Source organism: Corylus avellana, chromosome 7 (assembly GCF_965113065.1).
Source record: "Corylus avellana chromosome 7, dhCorAvel1.hap1.2, whole genome shotgun sequence".
Lineage (NCBI taxonomy): Eukaryota > Viridiplantae > Streptophyta > Magnoliopsida > Fagales > Betulaceae > Corylus > Corylus avellana.
Genome location: NC_142496.1, coordinates 7,436,459 through 7,458,023, shown reverse-complemented (window position 1 = coordinate 7,458,023; position 21,565 = coordinate 7,436,459). Strand labels below are relative to the sequence as shown.

General features: G+C 34.1%; 1 protein-coding gene across 1 annotated transcript; it reads right to left on the bottom strand.

Moving 5' to 3' along the window:
* Positions 1 to 10,297: 10,297 nt before the first annotated feature.
* LOC132166188 (uncharacterized) lies at positions 10,298 to 21,227 on the bottom strand. The gene is made up of 4 exons (XM_088518432.1): positions 21,074 to 21,227; positions 20,601 to 20,686; positions 11,063 to 11,171; positions 10,298 to 10,479 (listed from the first exon to the last, which is right to left on the bottom strand). The coding sequence occupies exons 1-4, from the start codon at positions 21,225 to 21,227 to the stop codon at positions 10,298 to 10,300; spliced, it is 531 nt and encodes a 176-aa protein (XP_088374558.1).
* Positions 21,228 to 21,565: the final 338 nt, after the last annotated feature.

Sequence of the window (21,565 nt, the reverse complement as noted above, 5' to 3'; positions counted from 1 at the left end):
ACGTGCTTGAAGATGAGACCTTCAATGATTATTATGGAAAACTTACTAAAATTTGAAATTCCATGATTAGTCTAGGAAAGAAAGTTTCAAACACTAAGATAGTTAAGAAAATCACGAGGTCTCTTCCTGAGAGGTTTAAAATGAAAGTCACTACCATTGAAGAGAGTAAAGACCTTGAAACAATGAAAATGGTAGAACTTGTCTCAACCTAAGAAAGACATATCTCTTGCTCTTAAAATTGTTGAGAAAAGTTTTGATAATTTTTCTGATGAGGATTCTCCAAATGATGAGGAACTTGATTTTATTGCCAAAAGGTATTATAAGTATAAACCTAGAATTCTTCAGAAGTTTGGCAAGCAAAAGCAAGTTGCTTATGAGAGAAAAGATAATGAAGACTCTCATGGACCTAAATGTTTTGAATGCTCGAGCTTTGGACACTTGCGCAAGGATTGTGCCAATCTTAAAAATAAAAAAAGAGCTTTCAGTGTCACCTTAAGTGACTCCGATGAGGAAGAAATTGTTTTTAATGGAAATAAAAACTATATGGCTTTTGGTGTCTCTTATGTTTCTGATGATGATTCTGATTTGCAGCTCTCCTCTAACAGTGAATCTCAAAAGGAAAGAAATCATCAATCTTCATACAATAATTTGTGTGATAATTTTTCTGTGTTGAGAAAAGAGAACTCAAAACATTTGAAGGCCATTGAGTCTCTTAAGCTTGGAAGGGATGAATTGATTCAATCTTTGAATGATGCACATGATATTTGTACTTCTTTGAAATTTGAAAACCATGTGTTAAATGCTAAAGTTGAATGCCTTCAAAATGAGCTGAATGCTTCTAGCTTTCACTTGAAAAAATTTTCCAGTGTTAAGCTTGATAATATGTTGAATGCTCAAAAAAATTTTGGTGATAAATTTGGAGTTGGTTTTGATAAAATTGTTGCTAGTTCTTCTAACTTTGCTTCTTCTTCCAAGACTGTTTTTGTTAAACCAGTTTATGTAGAAGAACCTTCAATTGAAGTGAATAATGCAGTTGTTCCTACTCCTCAAGGCAAGCAAGGTAAGACAACTTTTGTTAAGCCTCATGCACCTTACCCTAAGCCTAGAGCTATGCATCATCCTAGACATGTACCCTCTCAAAGGTTTGTGTCTACATGTCATCATTGTGGTAAGGTTGGTCACATTCGACCCAAGTGTTTTCATCTTAAGCCCCATGTGCATAAAAATGAGAATTCCTACTCTAGGAAAGATCATGTTGGGTTGTTTTCTATGATGGAGAATGTTCTCTCTAGGTTAGATGAGATGGAAAAGAATCAAAATTCTGGACCTAGGATGACCCAATGTTGGGTTAAGAAGGTTAATACTACTCACCCATCGAGGGGGAGCGGTCTTGAGCTCACCGTCGGCTAGGTGAGTCTCTCTCATGCCTAGAATTGCTCTTCTTGCATTGTTTTACTTATCCTAGTGCGTGTTGTTTTTGTGTGGTTTTGTCTGCATTTTTTTTTTTGGTTTTACATTTCTGTTTTCATAAATTCAAAATGTCAAAAATATGTTGTTTTTAGGTGCATCCCTCTTGTGTTGTCATATGCCCCTTGATTGTCCATTAATTGCTCATGTATCATTCTTGACTCATTATGTCTTAGAATGTTCCTAGTATGCATGAGATGTTGCTTTGTGGTTACCTCAAGCCTAAGCTTATGTGGTACATTTTACTTATGCTTGATCTTTGCACACTCTTAAGCCTAAATTGAGCTATTGTTAACCTTGAATGTGAGTGTTGCATGGTAACTATTTTTGATGAGGTTTAACTAGTTGTATCTATCAAATTGACCATTTGCTAGTTGAACCTAGAGCTTAAAAATTCCACCATCCCTCCAATTGTGGTAAGTACCAAATATTTTGTTTAAAATGACTCTTTCTCGAAGAGCAATTTTTTTGTGAACCAAAAGATCATATTCCAAAGGAATGTTCACTTGTGTCAAAAACTTGTGCTATGTTTTAAACAAGGGATGTATTGGATGAGAGTGGCTAGGCCCTAATATGATAAGGTTTGACTTTTGATGTGATCTACTTGTTCAAACCTCTTCTTTGATGAAGCTTACTCCTCATTTTTGTAAGTTGGTATTTGCTCAATGATTAGCTTATACACACACTCACTCAAGCACTTGTAAAATGGAACATTTTTCGTTGCTTGTGTTAAATAAGATGATGTCCTTGTCTTGTCAAGTCTCATGTATATTTTGAATATTTGGATATCTTGGATTGTTCCTTGCTTTTCAAACATGAGTCTTTGATGTGTTTATCTTGTTTGCTGTTGACTTCTTGAGGGGGAGAAACCTTATTTTATGTCTCTTGTTGTTTTTGTTGTCATACCCTAAGGGGGAGCTTTGCCCTTAAGCTTTGATGATCTTCATTGGTATCATATTTTGAGGGGGAGTTTTTGTTTTTCTTGCATTGTTGTGCATTGCCCTTTGGTATCTTTGTATGCTTCATGCTCCTATTTTTTTTGTTGATAAGTTGTAAAATTGGTATCTTTGATTCTCCCATTCTCCATATGTTTAATGTGTTTGTTAGTATGTTCAGGATGGGATGGAGAGCTTATTGGTATCTTTTGTCAATTGTGACAAAAAGGGGGAGAAATTGTGTATTTGATTTGGGGGAGAAACCTGATTGCCCTAGCTTTTCGATCGGATCGGGTTAAATATGTTTTGTCACCGAATTGCTAAAGGGGGAGTTTGTTGGTATTTTGTGTTGGCTGAATTCGGTTCCAAAAGTGCTCAAATTTGAAGGTCAGTGTTCATTGATCGATGACCGATCGAAGTCCGATCGATTGCCTGGCTTAAATCAGGAAAATGCATGGAGGTCAGTGTTGACCGATTGCAGCCTGATCGATCGGTTAGTGTATAGAGAAGAATTCTGGAAGAGGTCAGTGTTGGCCTATAGAAGAGCGATCGAAGACCGATCGATCGGTCCATGTGTCAAGAATTCCTGAAACATGCTCAGTGTTAACCGATTGATCGATCCCCGGCCAGAATTGTTTAATCTGCCATTCTGAGTGATCTGATTGCCTTGGGTCTTTTGGATTCCCATTTAAATAATATTTTATGTTGTATGGGATTTATTTAATGTAGCATGGGCTTGTGGAAGCATGGGGATTTATTTATTTGAGTTTGGGCTCTTTATTCATTGTTTATTTGGAGCATAGGCATGGCATGAGCACATGGGTGCTTATCAGGGACACATGGCAGCTTGGGAGTGGTCCTACAGTGCAAGGGAACGTGTTGGAGAAGTTTCCCTCACGTGCAGAAGTGAGTGGAACGCCAGATCAGCCACGATTAGAAGCGACTGATCGGTCGCCCACCCTTGACCGATCGATCCGTCCCCTGTCTGATAGCTTATATTATTTGTCTTATTGATGCTGTCTTGATCCTTTCTTTTGCGCCTACTTAAGACTTAGGCACACGATTTTGTTAAGCAAACCATTTGATATTGAGCTGCATATTGAGAGAGCCTTAGAGCTTGAGTGTTTGCTTCATTGTGAGCTAAGAGAGAATGTTGTTTATGTGCATTGGAGCCATACTCTCTTAGAGTGTTTATGATTTGTATTTGAGAGCTTTACTTGTGTAATCATTTGAGAAGAAGAAGAAGCCAAACCAAAGGAGTTCGGTAAAGGTTTATCATTGTGGAAAAGATTTGTGAGCGTTGGAAGACAAGATGGTTGCTTGTTGATTCTTACAGAGCCAAGAACTTGCTAGGGTTGTAAGTGTCTCGTGTCTGTAGTCTCGAGTAGTTTTCTCTTAGTGATAATCCTGGGTTTGGCTGCCCCGGAGAGATTTTTCCTTGTTGCAAGGTTTCCTCTCCGTCACCAAAATCATTGTGTTTATTTACTTCAATGCTTTGTTCATTTTGGTGATTGATTGTTTGGTAATTGCATGCTTATTGCCATCTAAGTTTTAATCACGCATTATATTTGGCAAACACCTATTCACCCCCCCTCTAGGTGTGTTTGGAGTCGTTAATAGTATTTTCATGAAGGAATCGCCCGTCTAACCAACTCATAGTAAATACATGCAGAAGGTAAAAGTGAAAGATCAAAGATATCTAAAAATCATAAAGTATGCAAGAGTTTCCATCAATCATAGATTTGGAGCTTCTAACCAAAATAGTCATTTTAATCAAATTTGGTATTGCGAAACAAACTTCTGGATTTTTCATTCGAGAAAGTCCTCTTAAAGTAGATAACTTGACAAACCACAAATACTATATAAGTCTAATACTTAATAAGTAAATCTCACAGTTGATTATGGAATGAGCTCCCATTATAATGCAGAAGTAAACGTGTATGGTCGCAAATATAATAGGTGTTGCCTTTGCCATTACACCATAAAAGTATAGTTTTGGTTTTTAAAAAGCGTAGGTGTAATCCTACCTACAATTGCTTGTAAGTTTTGATGCAAACAAACTAATGTTATAATTAAGTCATAACTATCATGTATGGTTTATTCGAGATATTACCCATTCTCAGCAAGGTTGGCGAAGTCCTGCGTGACATGTAATACAATATTGATGCCCCGAATATTGCATGCTACCATCCATAAAAATAGTGGCTCGTCCGAGTCTGACCTCGGGTTGCCCACACTACTAATGATGTACGTTTTGTAGTAACTCACCAATTAAATATGTGCACCAGTCACAAACAACTATTGGATAAGGCCCATATAAACACACACTTTGGCCAATGAATCAAGTCCATATAGTAAGCTCATGGCCATTATATCACACATAGTGGTGTACCATGTCATACGATGTATCTTATTAATAAATTAATAAAGAATTTACCCAATTACATGAAAAGTAATTGTGCTCATAACATACGAGTGCTCAGTCAGCTGACATATCACACGTTTTTATAGAAAGTAGTCGTAAATATTTACTTACCTCGTAAGCCCTCTCAAATTCTTAGGCATCTCGAGTTCCTAACATAACAAACATAGTTTATTGTTACACACAGTAGTAGAGAACCTATTATAAACACATAGGATCCTAACTGAGAAATCAAACTAGCTAGTAAGTATTTACTTACATGGTATACTCGCTCAAATCCTCATACATCTCGAGTTCATGCTATAACAAATATATTTTATTGTTATACACAGTAGTGGAGGACCTATTATAAGCACATAGTATCTTAACTAAGAAGTCAAACTATTTTTCTTTCCTATTTAGTAGTTTCTCTTTCTGAGTTCTCTTTTCAATCTTTAATTCTTAATTATGCCCGAATATCTTAATTCTATCTGGCGTCAGAATCATAGCTCAAAGAGAGGATTGGACTGACCAAGCATCATTTTGTTATGAACCTAAGCATCATTTGGGGATCGCCTTATCTTTTTTGGAGAGAGTGAAAGAGAGAGGTTCAAAATAGTTTCATTGTTAAATATTTTCTTGATTTTGCAATATCTTGCTCATTTCAAGGCTTATTTTGTTCATAGGAATAGTCAAATTACATTGTCCATTTCAAACATAAATATTGCTATGATCTTGCAAGACTCTTCAATAACCATAGGGGAGAAATAAAATATATGCTGTAGACATTATAGGATAAAAGAGGCATAACTCTTACATTAATTATAATAAGTTATACAAATTAAAGACTATTTGATCCATCTCACTGTCTTTCCTTTATTCTTAATACATATAAAGCACATGTTTAATTTCTCATGTGGTAGAAGAGGAACTCTTGAGGAATTGCATATAATTGTTGCTGTAGCTGTTGTAGAGGTCCATGAAACATTCCACATCTTTGATAAGAGTTCTATAATTGAAACAAATATATTCATAAATTAAATATTGCTTAGAAAAAAAAAAAATCATATATTAATTATATCCTAAATTAGTCCTCTAGGACTAGGCCCTTGCCCAACTTACTTGTAAACAGAGTAAAGGAAATGATTTATGCTTTGTATGATGAATGGACTATATATATATATATATATATACACATTGTGTTCAAATGTTTCTAACAAGCATCTGCTCAAGACTATTGAAATTTTTAGACTAAGATTTTGAGATGCCAATTTAATCTTCTCCATTTTGAATGCCAATTTAATCCAAGGATTGGCTATGATTACCACATTAACATTGTGGAATACCTGTAGGATAAAAATATAACTTCTAGAATTAGTACTCTTCGATATTAGTGTTTTTTGTAATGGTCCGAGCATATATATAAGACTCCTTTTTTATTTTTATTTTTATTATTATTATTATTTTTGTGTTAGATTGCACCATCTCATTTTTCTCATTTCCAATCTATCTCTTTTTTAAATTCAGCATTCGATTTGTAGAACTTACATGTAAATCCTATAAATTCAATAGTGGATTTGAAAAAAATATAAATGGAGATGGAAAAAAAAGCGTTTCTCTTCTTTATATTGTGGTCTTGACTCTTGAATAATGAGATAGAAAGAAAAAAGAGAGAGAGATTTGTTTACCAACGCCAGGGGCCGGGTTTGTTGCACATATGCTTACGGCAATATTTAATAAGGTAAGTGAAGTATCTAAGCTCGGATCTCTCGAACTTGAAGTACAAGGGACATTTCATAGCACAGCAAACCCCTCTTTTTGTGAAAGATGCAAACTTTGATTGGATTGGTGTAGGAGGCTTTTCAGCATGTGTTGTTATTAGCAGAATCATTATCAATCCTGCCATCTGTGCATGTCGTTTTGAGGCTTTCATAGGCATATTTCACTCACTCTTTAATATATATATATACTTTGGTTACAAGAAAATGGTATACAAATTAACCTCAATTTATAGGTCTTGGAGCTCAGCTCACATACACGTGAATACAGTCACAAGAATAACCCTTTGTGCATGTGAGAAGATTAACTAATTAAGTACTTTGGCCTTTCTCACTGGTGAATAGAACAAATCACTACAATGAGTTTAATTAAATTCCTGATCATAGAACAAATCAAATCTTGATGTGCCAATTGAGAACCGAAATCGCTAATCACTCTTAGTTCTATCGTGGTGCTTTCAATTTGATGCGTGTCGATTTTTTCCCTTTAAATTTTACGTGCTCTTCAAGATGGCGAATGGTTTCTCAATTGAGTCTAACTCTTTTTCAATTATTCATTATTATTTTTTTTAGCCATGGATTGTCACATTTTTTTTTTGTTTTTTGTTTTGTTTTTTTTAAAATAGAGATATAACAGGTATATGTAATTCGTTGGTAAAAACTCAAAAGATATGATCAAATTGCTAAATTACAAAAGAATTGCAATTCATGTAGCAAGGGCTGACATATTACTACAAAAGGATAGCGACCATGATACAATGCATTACTGATACAATATTTATTTGCAGCACTAGCGTGTCACCTGCGTTATGTGTGGATTTTTTTTAATTATAATTCTTTTTTACCAAAACTTCTTAAAGAAGGATAACAAAAAATTTAAATAATAACACTGAAAAACTAAACATAGAAAATAAATATTATAAATAATTTATTAAATTCATTGAGGAATTAATTAAATTCAAACAAATGTGGGTGGAAGGAATTAAACCAAAATTAAACAACAAAAAGCAATCATAAAATGTTACTTGTCACAAATTTAGCCACCCTAAAACCATTTTATATATTAAATTTTGGTTATTTTTAGGTTTTAGGGTTTAGGGTTTTGTTACAAATTTAGCTGTCATCAAGTCAATGGGAAATGTAATTGTCAAAATTGTTGATCCAGGAATTTCAAAGACTATTTATTTATTTTTTTAAACAATTGAGTATTCACAATAAATTCTTCAAATAAAAAATTAAATTTAAGAAAAAAAAAATTCATTTTAAATTTAGAAAATCAATTTGAGCCCATTCAAGCAATGAGAATATGGCTGGCTACTTTGAAACAAAAGTGAGTGATTAGGCGGAGAAGAGGACATTTTGGTTAATCAATTTGCGCACTCCTCAATGAGCTGAAAAGCCTGCCCATTTGTGATTAATTTTCTTCAATGAAACCGTAGAGTAACTTTTATAGGTCTTCAAGTCTTGTGGTGACGTCTCCATGAGATAGTTCAATCAGCTGGAATCACGTCTAATGAAGCGAAAATCATTTGTTCGAATCTCCCTCCCCTTCTTGTGCGAACATGTTTAAAAAATAAAAGGTCTTGTGGTGGCAAAATCTACTGCCATGCTAGAAAATCGTCATTTGATTTACACAGAACCAATTGCCATGATAACATTCTGCCAGCTGCAGGAGATCGATACTTGTGATAAGGATACCATGACAAACAAGCTGTGTTTGGTAATGGAATGGAAAAAAGAAGTAAAACTGTACTGTAACAGATTTAATTGATATGAGAAAAAAAAATAAGAATGTTTTGTATAAAAAAGTGAAAAAATTTGTTTTGTAGTGATTTTTTATTTGAATAATAATAAAAAGTGATTGATGTGATATAAAAAGTAAGAATGTTGGAGTTTATTTTGAGAATAATTTTTTTGATTTTTGGGTCCAGTTTGGCTCTTTGCCAAACATAGCCACAGGGATCTGGATCGGATCTGCACCAATTGAGGGGATAATTGGAGATTTTTCAATTGTTCATCTAGACCGCTTATTTTGATCTAATGTACTACAGAATGCCACGTGTCTCACTATAAATTAAATAATAAAATATTATTTCATTTTTCAAAAGAAAATAAAAATAAAAATAATAAAAAATTAAAAGTTTTTATAAAATATTATGGGGTGGCGTCTGAGCCATAGGGGTGGCCGAAGCCACCCCCAAGGGCTAGTTGGGGGTGGCCGAAGCACCCCCATGGCCACAGGGGTGGTTCGGCCACCTCCTAGGGCCAAACCCAAAAAATTATTTTTTGTGTTTAGCCTTAGGGGGTGGCCGAACCACCCCCTGTGGCCAGGGGGGTGGAGTTGGCCACCCCAACTAGTCTTTGGGGATGGCCGACGCCAGCCCTTACAGCCCCAGGGGGTGGTTCAGCCACCCTCATGGCTCAGATGGAGTGGCCAGTCGCCCCATATTATTTTATAAAACTTTTTAATTTTTTATTATTTTTATTTTTATTTTCTTTTTAAAAATTAAATAATATTTATTATTTAATTTATAGTGTGACACGTGGCATTTTGTAGTGCGTTGGATCAAAATGAACGGTCTAGATGGACAATTGGAGAATCTACAATTATCCCCTCAACTGGAGGGGATCCGGATCCGACAAACAGATCCAATTTGTTTGTAGAACTCTCAGTTTCACATGAACCACATAAGGATATTTAATATGATTTCAATTCCACTCTTTAAAGCACTCTTCACAACAAGAGAATGCATCACTTTACAATTCTGATCTGTAACCCACAATCCAAAAAACTAATTAAGTACAGTAAACATATGCAAAATTGTAAAAGCTTCTTTCCATATACGATTGACAAGCGTATATAAATTAAGTTTCACTGCCACTATAAATTAAATGAAAAACATCCAACTAGAAAGAAGAAGAGGGCTATGTATTAAAACGGAGTTGATACAAAGTAAGATGCACCCATAATATTTACCCCTAACATAAAGGAAATTAGATTAAAAAATAACAGCAACGAACTTGATGCCAAAACAACAGCAGGGATAAGAAGAAGCAAACAAGCACCTGGCAGTTCTGAAATTTTTTTTGGAAGTTGCAATTTCTGAATAGAAACAATAAAATTAGTTTAAGTGTACACTTCATCTCAATACTGAATTACCCTCTCATATTAAACAGCTTTTCATCTCAATTATGAAGGATTTTCCACTTCAAATCCCTATTGCACATCTCTCAATGTATGTTTTTTCTGCTTGTCGTTTAAGGTGTGAGCATAAAGAATCAGTGAATATTGTAGCTCAGTGCTACATAAATACATACATCTATAACATAATGTATGTGTACACGCACATTTGTATATTATCATGAAACCATACCCCAGATCAAAATTTTTAGGAAAGGACATATCTAAAGGATTAGAGTCTGAAAACCATTACAGAGAAACCTCAAAACCTGTAAAAATGTAGAAAGGAGAGGACTAGAATAATAAAATTTGACTGGAACTCACAACTTAATGTTTTATAAGAAGAATAACACAAATGATGACAGTGATGAAATGGTACTTGCTCTAATCTGGAAAACCTAAGCAAGCATATTGCATTTCTGAGAGGCAGTGACATAAACAAAAAACTGGGACCAGAAAGACTTCAAGTGTCCACTCTTGCACTCTTGTACAGCCCCTTCTCCCAAAGAGAGGAAACCAATAATAATTAATAAAACTAGAGGAAATCAAGAAACGCCATAATATCATTGGCGATTACCTCAACAAGCACCCTTGCTCTCTTCTTCAATTTTGCACCAGGTTCACCTTTATCAAGCTTTCCTGAAGCCAAGGCAGTTTCCTTCGTCACTCTCTTGCCAGCAACTGGCTCAACCTCTTCCTCATCTGCATCCATTCCAACTGCATCATTAAACTCTTTTTCTTATTCCAGTTCGGATGGGGACACACACACACACACGTTTGAGAATTGATCTTATCACCTCGTCCCATTATTATATACGCTAGTAAAACAAAGGCCACAACCTATACCCTAACTAAAATTAAAAAAAATATATATATATCCCGTGTAAACTAAAAATTGACAGCTTTTACATGGTATAAGTTGATACTCCCTTTGTCCAAATCTAAATGACTCTTTTTATTGGTTTCATGACTTGATTTGAAACGGTACGACTATTAATAAAAAGATAACAATATCACCCTCTTCCTAAAATGTCCTTCACTTTAAATTAGAGATGAAATAACTTTTAATAAGAATCTTTAAGAAAAAAGGTAAGAACAATAGGAAATTGAAGATGTAAGAAATTTCACTTTTAGAGAGTGGACATATATTTTACAACGTCCCAAAAAGGAGAATAAGACACTGAAATTGGAACATGAGTATATTAATTATATGTGCAAGCAAAGGTAAGCATAAGGAAATAAAAATTTAGATCAACATTAAAAAAAATGCTCAACAATAAGTATCTAGTGACAGCTTTACCATTGTCGTAATCCGCATGAGACTGAGCAATTGCAATATCACCAAAATCTTCTATATCATCTTCCTCTTCAAGTTCATCATAACCCTCAACATATTCTATCTCATGTTCCTGCTTATTATAAGAACCAATAAAAGGGCATTTAATTATCTGAAAGTAGCATCTAAGTGAGCACAAAAGCAAATAACTCGTTTTTAAAACAATATTAATAAGTTCAAGAAAAAAGGATTTCACTCATCTTCATCTTCATTCACAGCCTGCCCCTCTTCAATATCAAGAACCTTGTTATATTCATAGTACCAAGAGGAGGAGGAGGACGGAGCTTTTAGTTTGGATATTCTGCATGTTCCTTCGCTATTTGTTTCTTCTGAGATGAATGGCTGATTCTTTATAGATACACTCTATGATCAACCCAAGCAAAGCACATGACTAGGTACTCTTCTCTTCCTATTTGTTTATGTAGGCATGTAGGTATTGTTGTTGCTTACCTTTGTCTAGTGAAAAAGAAAGATTATGAGGCCCAGATGGCTAGCAATGTTACTTTTCTGTGAAGGTAAATGAAAGCTAGACTAAAACAAATTTCTTTCCACCATACAAAGAATAAGGTTTGAGTTTGTGCCTTTCTAAGGTTTTCAAATAGGATATCCATCTTTGATATTTCGGTGCAGGATCTAGCTGTAAGTAACGTTAAAAAAATCCCCAAAGAAAAAAAAAAAAAAAAAAAAAAAAAAAAAGAATAATTTGGTAACATTGACCAACCATCGCAACAAATTCTATACCCCCAAAATGTGAGAAACAACCATAATTTATCTAAAACAGTAGCATTACCAGAACCAGACTCAGAGTAAACCCAAAACTCGACTTGAATTGTCAATTTGGACCAATAAATCCAGGAACTGGATGATACCCACCAAAACGCAACTAACTAAACCACCAAATACAACAAAATTTTCAGTTCTTTTTTCTTGTTTCCTAACAAATCCCTCTCCAAAACATTATCATGTAAGAAATTTCATTTAAGGTATGTCCCTTATGTCACATATATTATTATAATCATAAAATATAGGAAAAAAAATGCAAAATTAGTCCCTGTGGTTTACCTGATTTACAATTTACTTCATGTGATATCAAAACAAACTCAGAGGTCCTTGTGATATGCAAAAAAAATAATTTAGTCCTTGTAGTTAAATTTCATCCATGGACTTAATGGATTCCGTTAGTGTGCCGCGTCACATCCAATAAAAGTGTGATACATGTCATATTTTATTTATGACTTTTAAAAAGCATACTTGGATTTTTTATGTCATATTATTATGCCAACTAATATTTCTACCTCAGATTTACTCCATGTCAAACACAAGTAAAATCCTTTTAGCAAACCTAATTCTACCAAATTATTGATACAAGCACCACCATCTTCTTTTTCTTCTTCACGAACGTAGTGTTCTTCACCATTAGCATTGAAAGAGGTGATTTTAACAGGATTCGGTGGGGAGAAGGAGAACCTCCCATTGTTAATGAGCTCATCATCCACATATGTTCTAGGCTTAACGACCTTCAATCAAGTGATTACTTTTATATAGTATGTACAAACATAACATTGGAGTTCTTTGAATGGTTTTGGTCAAAAGTCCATACGCAAATATCTGTATGAATGTGCAGTTGAGAAAATGTAAATTCTTTGTGTTTCATTCAGACAAATGGCAAACAAAATCCACAAAAAGCAAACACAGTCGTAGATCCCAAATAAAAAAAAAAAAACAAGGAAATCGATCACTTCTTTTAATCCCACTATCTCCAACGAAAAGCAACAGAAACTTCAAATTGTTGTTTTGATTTATTCAATTCATTTTTCTTTTCTTTTTTGATAGAATTAGTGAATTCTTTTCAATGGAATTTGGGTTAGAAAAATTCTTATGTCTCTCTGTCTCTGTCAAGCAACATAATTTTTTTTTTCTCCGTCTCTGTTGAAGAATTTCAACAGAGGAGAAAAGCATAAGAGCCGAGCCAAGAAAAAGTAGAAGATAGGAAGAGAAGAGGAAATTAAATTAAAAAACAGATTCAAAATTTCAAAAGATGAGAAGAGAGCCAAGAGAAAAAGGAAGACGGGACAAGAAGAAAAAGAAGAACATGACGTTCGTGAAGAAGAAAAAGAAGATGGTGGTGCTCGTATCAATAATTTGGTAGAATTAGGTTTGTTAAAAATATTTTACTTGTGTTTGACGTAGAGTAAATCTGAGATGGGAATATTAGTTAGCATAATAATATGACATGGAAAATTCAAGTCTACTTTTTAAAAGTCATAAATAAAATATGACATGTGTCATACTTTTATTGGATGTGACGTGGCACACTAATAGAATCCGTTAAGTCAATGGATGGAATTTAACTGCAAGGATTAAATTATTTTTTTTGCATATCACATGGACCTCTGAGTTCGTTTTGATATCACTGGGAGTAAATTATAAATCAGGTAAACCACATGGACTAATTTTGCATTTTTTCCTAAAATATATATAATTACGGTGTTCAGTGATTTATTCCAATTAAAGCTTATTCTATGAAATCAAATATTATGAATTAAATTGTTGATTTAATTCTTGTGGAAACAAATATTTGAATTCATTATTGATTTTATTTTGTGGAATCAAATAACTGTATTGATTATTTATTTGATTATTTATTCCTTGATGGAATGAATAATTTAGGTAACAGTTCTAATTAAGGGTACCTGACCTACCTATAAATAAGACATTTATAAGGCCTGTGTATTTCATCGATTGACACTCACTGGTAGGTATATGTCAGAAGAACCTCTTAATATTTTTTAACTTTTCAGATTTTGTTGCTGATGAGTCTTTCTTCATTTCGCTTGAGTAAAGCAATGGCCGGAAGTACTTATATAATTAAATTATTTCCGCTGCTAATTTATATTGATTAGCATTTACTTATATATTGAATTCTTACATGTTACTAAAGACTTCTCTAGGCCATAATTGCTCACTAATTTTTAGATATGCCTGCTGTAAATTTTTATTTTTGTTTCAATAATATTCATTTTGTTTATTTAATTATTGAAACAAAATATGGTGAGTAGCATGAAACCCACGACCAACAAAATATGCGTGTTCAGTTTTGGTCCATTTGGATACATTGATCTGTTTATTTTTTGAGACTTGACCATATTGCCTTTAGTGTCTGGAGAACCATTTGTACACACCATCATGAACGTGAGCCGTGGAAGCAAGAGCAGTTGGTGGTGGCTGATTCTCTGGCCACTGGCGCACAGGACACCGGCGAGCTCCGGGAAAGCCATTGGGCACCCGTTCCCTTTGCCGTTAGTGGCAGTCTCTGGCCATAAAGGTGACAGCGATGAAGTTGGTTTGGATGACGCCACGGCTTCTTGTCGGCCAACGTTGTCTGAGGATGATGTGCTCGTCTGGGCAGCTGTGCTTAAGTGCCGCGTAAGGATTTGCTCTTTGGCTATGAACGGGCGGGACAACTAATACCCCTACTCAGGTCACAGGCGGTTTGCCGCGTACAGTGAGGAGCAGTCCATCACGGACCGCCCATAAGGAGTAACGGTGGCAGCCGAACGGCTGATGCGGGAGGATTTGCGACAGAGTGCGCCGTTTCGAGCCTGGTGTTAGGACGCTACTGTAGGGTGAGAACAATGGTGGAATCGTCTCGATCTCCACCATTTGCTTGCGTAAGGATGTGTCGGGATGGTGGCTCTTTGCTGGGGGTCGCCTATAAAGGTTGACGGCGGCGGCCCGTGTGGCTAGAGCACCGGCCCTTGGTGGCCGACGCATGAGGAAGGCGGCAGCGGCAGGCATGAGGAAGAAGAAAAATTGGGCGGTGGCTAGGGTTTGGGTATTTCCGGGTTGGGGAGTTAAGGATTCGGGTAGGGTTTTTAACCCATAAGGAAACTGGGTCTAGTGTTTTTTGGGCCACTGGGTATGGGTTTATTTTAACCCAAGCCCGATACAGTTACAAAAAAAAAAAAAAGGTAATTAAGTGGGTTGACCCGTAACCCAATAAGGTGGCCCAACCCGATAAAGAAAGCAGACCCAATACAATAGCCCATACGGATTCAAAAGAAAAAAAAAAAACATTTGGGCCTTGTGTGCTCTTGTGGGATTAGAACTTGGGCTCTCAAGGTAAAGGAGCCTAAGACACTAGGCCATGCATTTTCATATGCTTTTGTATTGCAATTTAATATATGTTATTAAATTGTTTAGCATTGAAATTGTTATTTCTTTAATGCATGGACTTAAGATTAAATATATTCCTTTTATTTATGTTGTTTAAATATAAATTGCTTGATGCTTGGACTTGAGAATAATTAAGTAAGCCAATATGTTGGTGAATGTTTATGGTACTATCCATAGATTGCAATCGAAAAGCTCTGGCAAGGAAAGTCTTGGGATTTAAGTGTGCCATTGTGCGCCCCCTCACTTTTCTAGGACAATATCCGGTTGTACTTTGAAAAAATACTGTTTACCCACTAACATGTAGGTTTTGTCTTTTATTCTTTGAAACTTTATTTTGGCATCTATACAGTTATTGAATGTTAATGAAGTCGTAATTATCATAATAATTTTGGGAGACCTACAACATCCCGATTTTATAATGATAATTGCATCAAGATTATATATGTGAACTTCTTAAAGAAAATTAACATCATGTTGTAATTAATTCATAAATTTAATTACTAATCCCCACATGGACCTTTTTATTTTTATGACTTAATTAGAATAAGATAGTAAATTTAACATTGAAAATAAAATTTCTCTTAGGCTCACAAGTACGGAAAATTTTATTTATTAATGCTAAATTTACTAGTCTTATTAATAAAGAGTAAAAGTTTCATGCATGATGTAACCTTTGCCCACATGTAGGTTGAAATTTACTATTAAATTAACATTAATTAATTTAAATAAAGTTATTTCATAGCATTAAACTATATTATTTTTCTTGGTTATTGAATGTATTCCTACTGCTTTAATTATTAGTATTTTATGTTCCAATAATTCCTAGTGGTAATTTTTCTTGATTGAAAAGAAAATGTGCTTTTCACTGGGGTATTTGGAGACTAAATTGGCGTTTCGTGTGGACAAAATCAAGTACGCCACATGAGATTATTAAATATGAACGATTTTAGTGATTTAAATTGCTTAAATTTCAATGTTCATGAAATCTCATATCAAGGAAAGCATTAGGGTTTTTGTTTTAGGGCCAAAGAAAGGTCGTTGAGGAACATTTAGTGAGTTCCAATAAGGCTTTGGTAAGCACCCTAATAGAAAAGCCTTAAAGCAAAACCTTTTACAGTTTCAAAATGTGCCTAAGCACATTATGGAAATGAAGGACATAACAACTCATTATAAAGTCCCTAAATGTTGGGTTTTTGAGTCATTTTGGTCTATTTTATTTTCTTTCATTTAAATATGGTATTTTTTTCAAATATTTTATGGCACACATAAGGATAACTGATCAATAAAGGAAATTTTGATCATATGTGTTCAAGAAGATGAGATATTAAGACATGAGAATCCAGAAGTTACTAATGTTAAGGGAAAGACCTTGATAGGCTCATGTCTAATAGTTAATGAATGAGAACAAGGTGCCAACAACGTGTTTTGGTAATTAAGATACTTGTTTCTTTTATAATAAGGAAAATTATGGGCATATAAAGAATGATTGCATAAAGTATCATGAATGACTTGAAATAATTGTAATCTCACACATCTACTGAGTCATGAATCTCTTTTATTGACTCTCCTAAATACTGTGTGGATTGAATTTGGTTTAGCGGTCCACATTGTCAACATAATGTAGGGTTTTCTAAATAATATTTGTTTACAATTAGAGGTTGTTGGGATCTATAGATTAATTTTAAAAATTCAGTTATTTTATTTTGACCTTAATAATGTTTTATATATTCCACAAATTTTTTTTTTTTTTAGAAATTTAGTTTCTATTTTAGTTTATTAAATCAAGTTTGAACATTATTGAAAATTTTTGGGGTGAATATTAAATTGATGGTCTATTTAAAATTGATCTAGATCCCAATTTTTTGAAAATTAATCCATGCATATAAATGTTGACATAAAGCAGAGTCTTATGAATTAGGAAATCTTCTATGTTATGGCATTGGAGATTGGAATATATCTCTATGAAGAATAAAAGTCGATAAATGATTAAGTTTTTTTAAAAACTCTTAAATTTTACTATCTTTGGTATTTATATGGACTGCAGTAAGGAAAAGCAGACCAACCATACCACTAAAGGTGCCAACAAAAGGGTTTTTTTTTTTTTTTTTTTAGATTTTTGAGATCATGTATAAGTGTAGACCTTTTCCATACTTCTTGCCTAAATGGTTAGAGATATCCTATCTCTTTCGGTAATAACCATATAAGGTTTATGTATCTCTATCTTCTAAATCATAAGGTTGGGGCATTAAATGTTTTCAGCTAGAGAAACAAAACAAAGGAAGTCAAGATCGTAAGATCTGATAGAGGCAGATAGTATTATGGTAGGTACACGAAAAGGGACATGAAAGGTAATACTAATATTCTATTCTCCTATTGGAGTGAAGCCTTGAAAACCGCTGTGTATACATTTAATTGGGTTTCATTCAGGGTTGTCCCTAAGACACCTAAATTAAGGAATGAGTGGAACCAAGTTCAGATTGTTTACACATATGGGGTTGTCATGCTAACGTGAGGATTTATAATCCACACCTAAGGAAATTAGATTCAAGGACAACAAGTGGAATTTTATAGGCTATGCAGTAAACTCCAATGAGTTTAGTTTTTACTGTCTTTCATTCAATCCTAGAATTGTTGAGTCTAGAATAACGTGACCAATCATCTCTAGTGATTATTTTGTATACTTCCAAGAGTCTATTTTTATGTCAAACTTAAGGGCGATCCAAAAATTATTTTCACATCTTTTTGGGTGGAAATAACTTCACATTTTGTTTCAATGCCATGAAGGAGAAGATGAAATCCTTGGCACCAAAGGGAGTTGTAGCCATAGGCTGCAAATGGGTTTACAAAACCTAAAAGGATGCTTCTGGGTAATGTAAAACGATATAAAGCTAGACTTGTAGCCAATGATCTTACTCAAAAGAAAAGCATTCTCATTTTGGTTTAGAGCTATATCAAAAGGATGTGAAAAACAATTTTATTGAATGAGGATCTTAAGGAAGAGGTGTACATAAGACAACTTAAGGTTTTATTGATAACAGTCAGAAAGCTTACAAATTAAGGATATCTATTAATGGGCTAAGATAGGCCTCTTACTAGTGGTATATAATATTTTACAAAGTTATTGCCTCACATGGTTTTATTGAGAACATTGTTAATCATTGTATATACCTTAAGGTCAGTGGGAATAAAGTTACTTTTAGTCCTGTATATAGATAATATTTTGCTTGCAAGCAACAATTTAGGTTTGCTAAATAAAGTTCTTCTTACTAAACTTCGAAAATGAAGGATTTGGGTGAAACCTCTTATGTCATTGGCATAGAGATTCACAAAGACAGAAATTAAAGAATATTAAGACTCTCTAAAGACCTACATTGAAAAGTTTTGGAAGATATTCAGAATGAAGAACTATGAATCTTCAGTAGCACCTATTATTAAAGGGGATAAATTCAATGTTGATTAATGTCCCACAATATATTGGAATAAGAGCAGATGAAATATATTTCATATGTATGCACAGGTCTACATGAGACCTAACATTGAAATAGCAGTTGGACTATTAGGTCAATATAGTATTATGAAATATGCAAGGAATCAAGAACTACAGTTTAACTTAAAGATACACATACCATTTGGTGGTGTTTATTCAGGTTTGATTTTTGCTAAATGTGTAGATAGTAGATAATCAACTTTAGTATATATATTTTCTTATTGTTAAAAGGCTATATACTGAAGATGCAGTAAGCAGACTACAGTTGCTACATCCACCATGAAAGCAAAAGTCATTACATGTTGTGAATTTGTTACACATGCATTATAGTTGAGACATTTTTTAAAGGTCTCAAGATTGTTGATTTTGTAGTTAGACCCATAAAGATCTTCTGAGTTAATTCTACTACACTTATCTTTTCTAAGAATAAACTGAGTAGAAACAAAAGTATGTATATCGACATAAAATATTTCAAAGAGAACATTAAGTGACATTAAGTGTCTATTGAGCATATAAGTATTGAATTAATAATTGCGGACTCCATGACTAAAGGTTTACTGGTAAATAAAGTATAAAGTCATGTGGAATATATGAGATTCATTAATTCATTTGTGCTTAGTTTCTCTTTAATTGGTCTATAGACATGAAGGTAATGTTATAAGGATTTTTGTGCGCATATATATTATTCTTATCCTTGGAGATAAAATTAAAGTTGGACCCGAATGACTTATAGGAAGTTCATTTATAAAGTACATTATCCATAAAGTACTCATTTAAGGAGGTATTGCACATTGTGATACATGGAAGGGACAACTTATCATATAAAAGCTTTACCACCATGATTCGTATGTAGTATTCCTTGAGTGAGTGGAAGGATTCTATGAATGATTGGAATAAATAAAGTAATGGCTATATCATAGAACTGAACACCATAAGGAATTTATGTGTCATAAGGGCCAAGTGGGTGAATGTAAAAAATTTCATTTAAGGTATATCTCTTATGTCACATATATTATTATGATTATAAAAAATATATATATAATTATGGTGTTCAGTTATTTATTCCAATTAAAGCTTATTCTGTGAAATCAAATATTTTGAATTAAATGATTGATTGAATTCTTGTGGAAACAAATATTTAAATTCATTATTGATTCTATTTTCTGAAATCAAATAATCTATATTGATTATTTATTTGATTTTTATTCCTTGATGTGATAAATAATTAAGATAACAGTTCTAATTGAGGGTCCTTGACCTACCTATAAATAAGACTTGTGTGTTTCATTAATTGACATTTACTGGTAGGCATAGGTCAGAAAAACCTCTCAATATTTTTTAGTTTTTTAGATTTTGTTGCTGAGGAGTCTTTCTTCATTTCGCTTGAGCAAAGTAATGGCCGGAGGTATTTATATAATTAAATTATTTCCGCTGCTAATTTATATTGATTAGCATTTAATTATATATTGAATTCTATCAAACACCCTACCGAAAGTAAACATCTAACATTTGCAACAACTTGCTGAACTTTACAGATATTGAAACAAACAGACCAGAAAAAAAACGACAAACAAACCTCTCAAGGTACTGTTACGGAAACATGCTAAGGCAAAGAAAGCCCTGAATTCGGGTCAGGGAGAGAAAAGCCCATTTTGGTAATTTTCTGTAATTTAAGAACTAAGATGGACGGAAATGGCAACTAAAAAATGATATGCTCTTTTTCCCTTCAGCAATTAATTGCAAGAATCACATTACATTCAAAACTCTCCCAGCTTGATTTAGTTCTAATTCCCCTCCCCACTAAGGCCAATGGCTCGACAACCAAATCAAAACACATACCAAAAAGCCTCTCCACCGTATTTGGCCCCGGAAAATGTAGGGACCCAAACGATTATGAGGTTTTCTGGCGTCGGGCCCGTGACCCACTAAAAGATTTCATAATGTGAAAAGAATAATAAATAACAATGCGAAAATAATAAGATAGTGACACAAAGATTTACGTGGTTCGGTCTATGACCTACATCCACAAGATCAAGCTCTAAGCTCTTATTTCTCTGAGTAATATTTACAATATAATATGCTCCTATTTATAGGATAATTATGTTGGATACAAATAGACTTCTACTCTAACTAGGTTAGCTAGGTGATAATCTTTAACTATTCACCTGTAATTCATTGATAATCTTCAAGTGTGACTCAGTGATATTCTTCAACTGTAAGTCAGTAATAGTCTTATACTGTGACTATTATTTTGAACTCCATGATATGCTCTAACATTCCCCTTCAAACTCAAGGTGTAAACTTGTGAAAACTTGAGTTTGTTCTTTGGTCGGCAAAGAAGGCCGAGATGGTGACCGAAAACTCATTGGAGTTGGTGGCGGCCGAGGTAGTTGAGTGGAGTTCATGGCGCCGGATTTGAAACATCGGCTGCTCTTGAACTTGAACTTCGGCAACTGTGACCGGCATCGGCTACTATGGCCGGTATGTGCCAACTGTGGGCTAAAATATGCCTGGGTTTTAAACAATACCACAAAGGCCAAAATTGGCATGAGCAATACCACGAATGCCAAATTACAAATAATGGGCCAATGGCCTAATATGAAAGAAAAATGGGCAACTTGGGCCTCTTTCGGTGGGCAACTTGGGCCTTTTTTTCTTATTTTTTTTTTTTTGGAAAAGGACTCTATTTACATAAGTTGGGATAAGAATAACCTTATTCCCGTAACCAAACAGCTCCGAATATAACAGCTAAACAAGAATATCATATTCCTAAACTAGAATAGGAATAACTTTGCACTTAAGTG

Excerpts from the sequence above, each read along its gene's own strand:
- LOC132166188 (XM_088518432.1), bottom strand. The coding sequence starts at position 21,227 with ATGCCGGTCACAGTTGCCGAAGTTCAAGTTCAAGAGCAGCCGATGTTT. Across the intron at positions 20,687-21,073 it reads CGACCAAAGAACAAACTCAA|TGGGTCACGGGCCCGACGCC; the intron begins GTTTTCACAAGT and ends GAAATCTTTTAG. Across the intron at positions 10,480-11,062 it reads TCATGCGGATTACGACAATG|TTGGAATGGATGCAGATGAG; the intron begins GTAAAGCTGTCA and ends TTAATGATGCAG.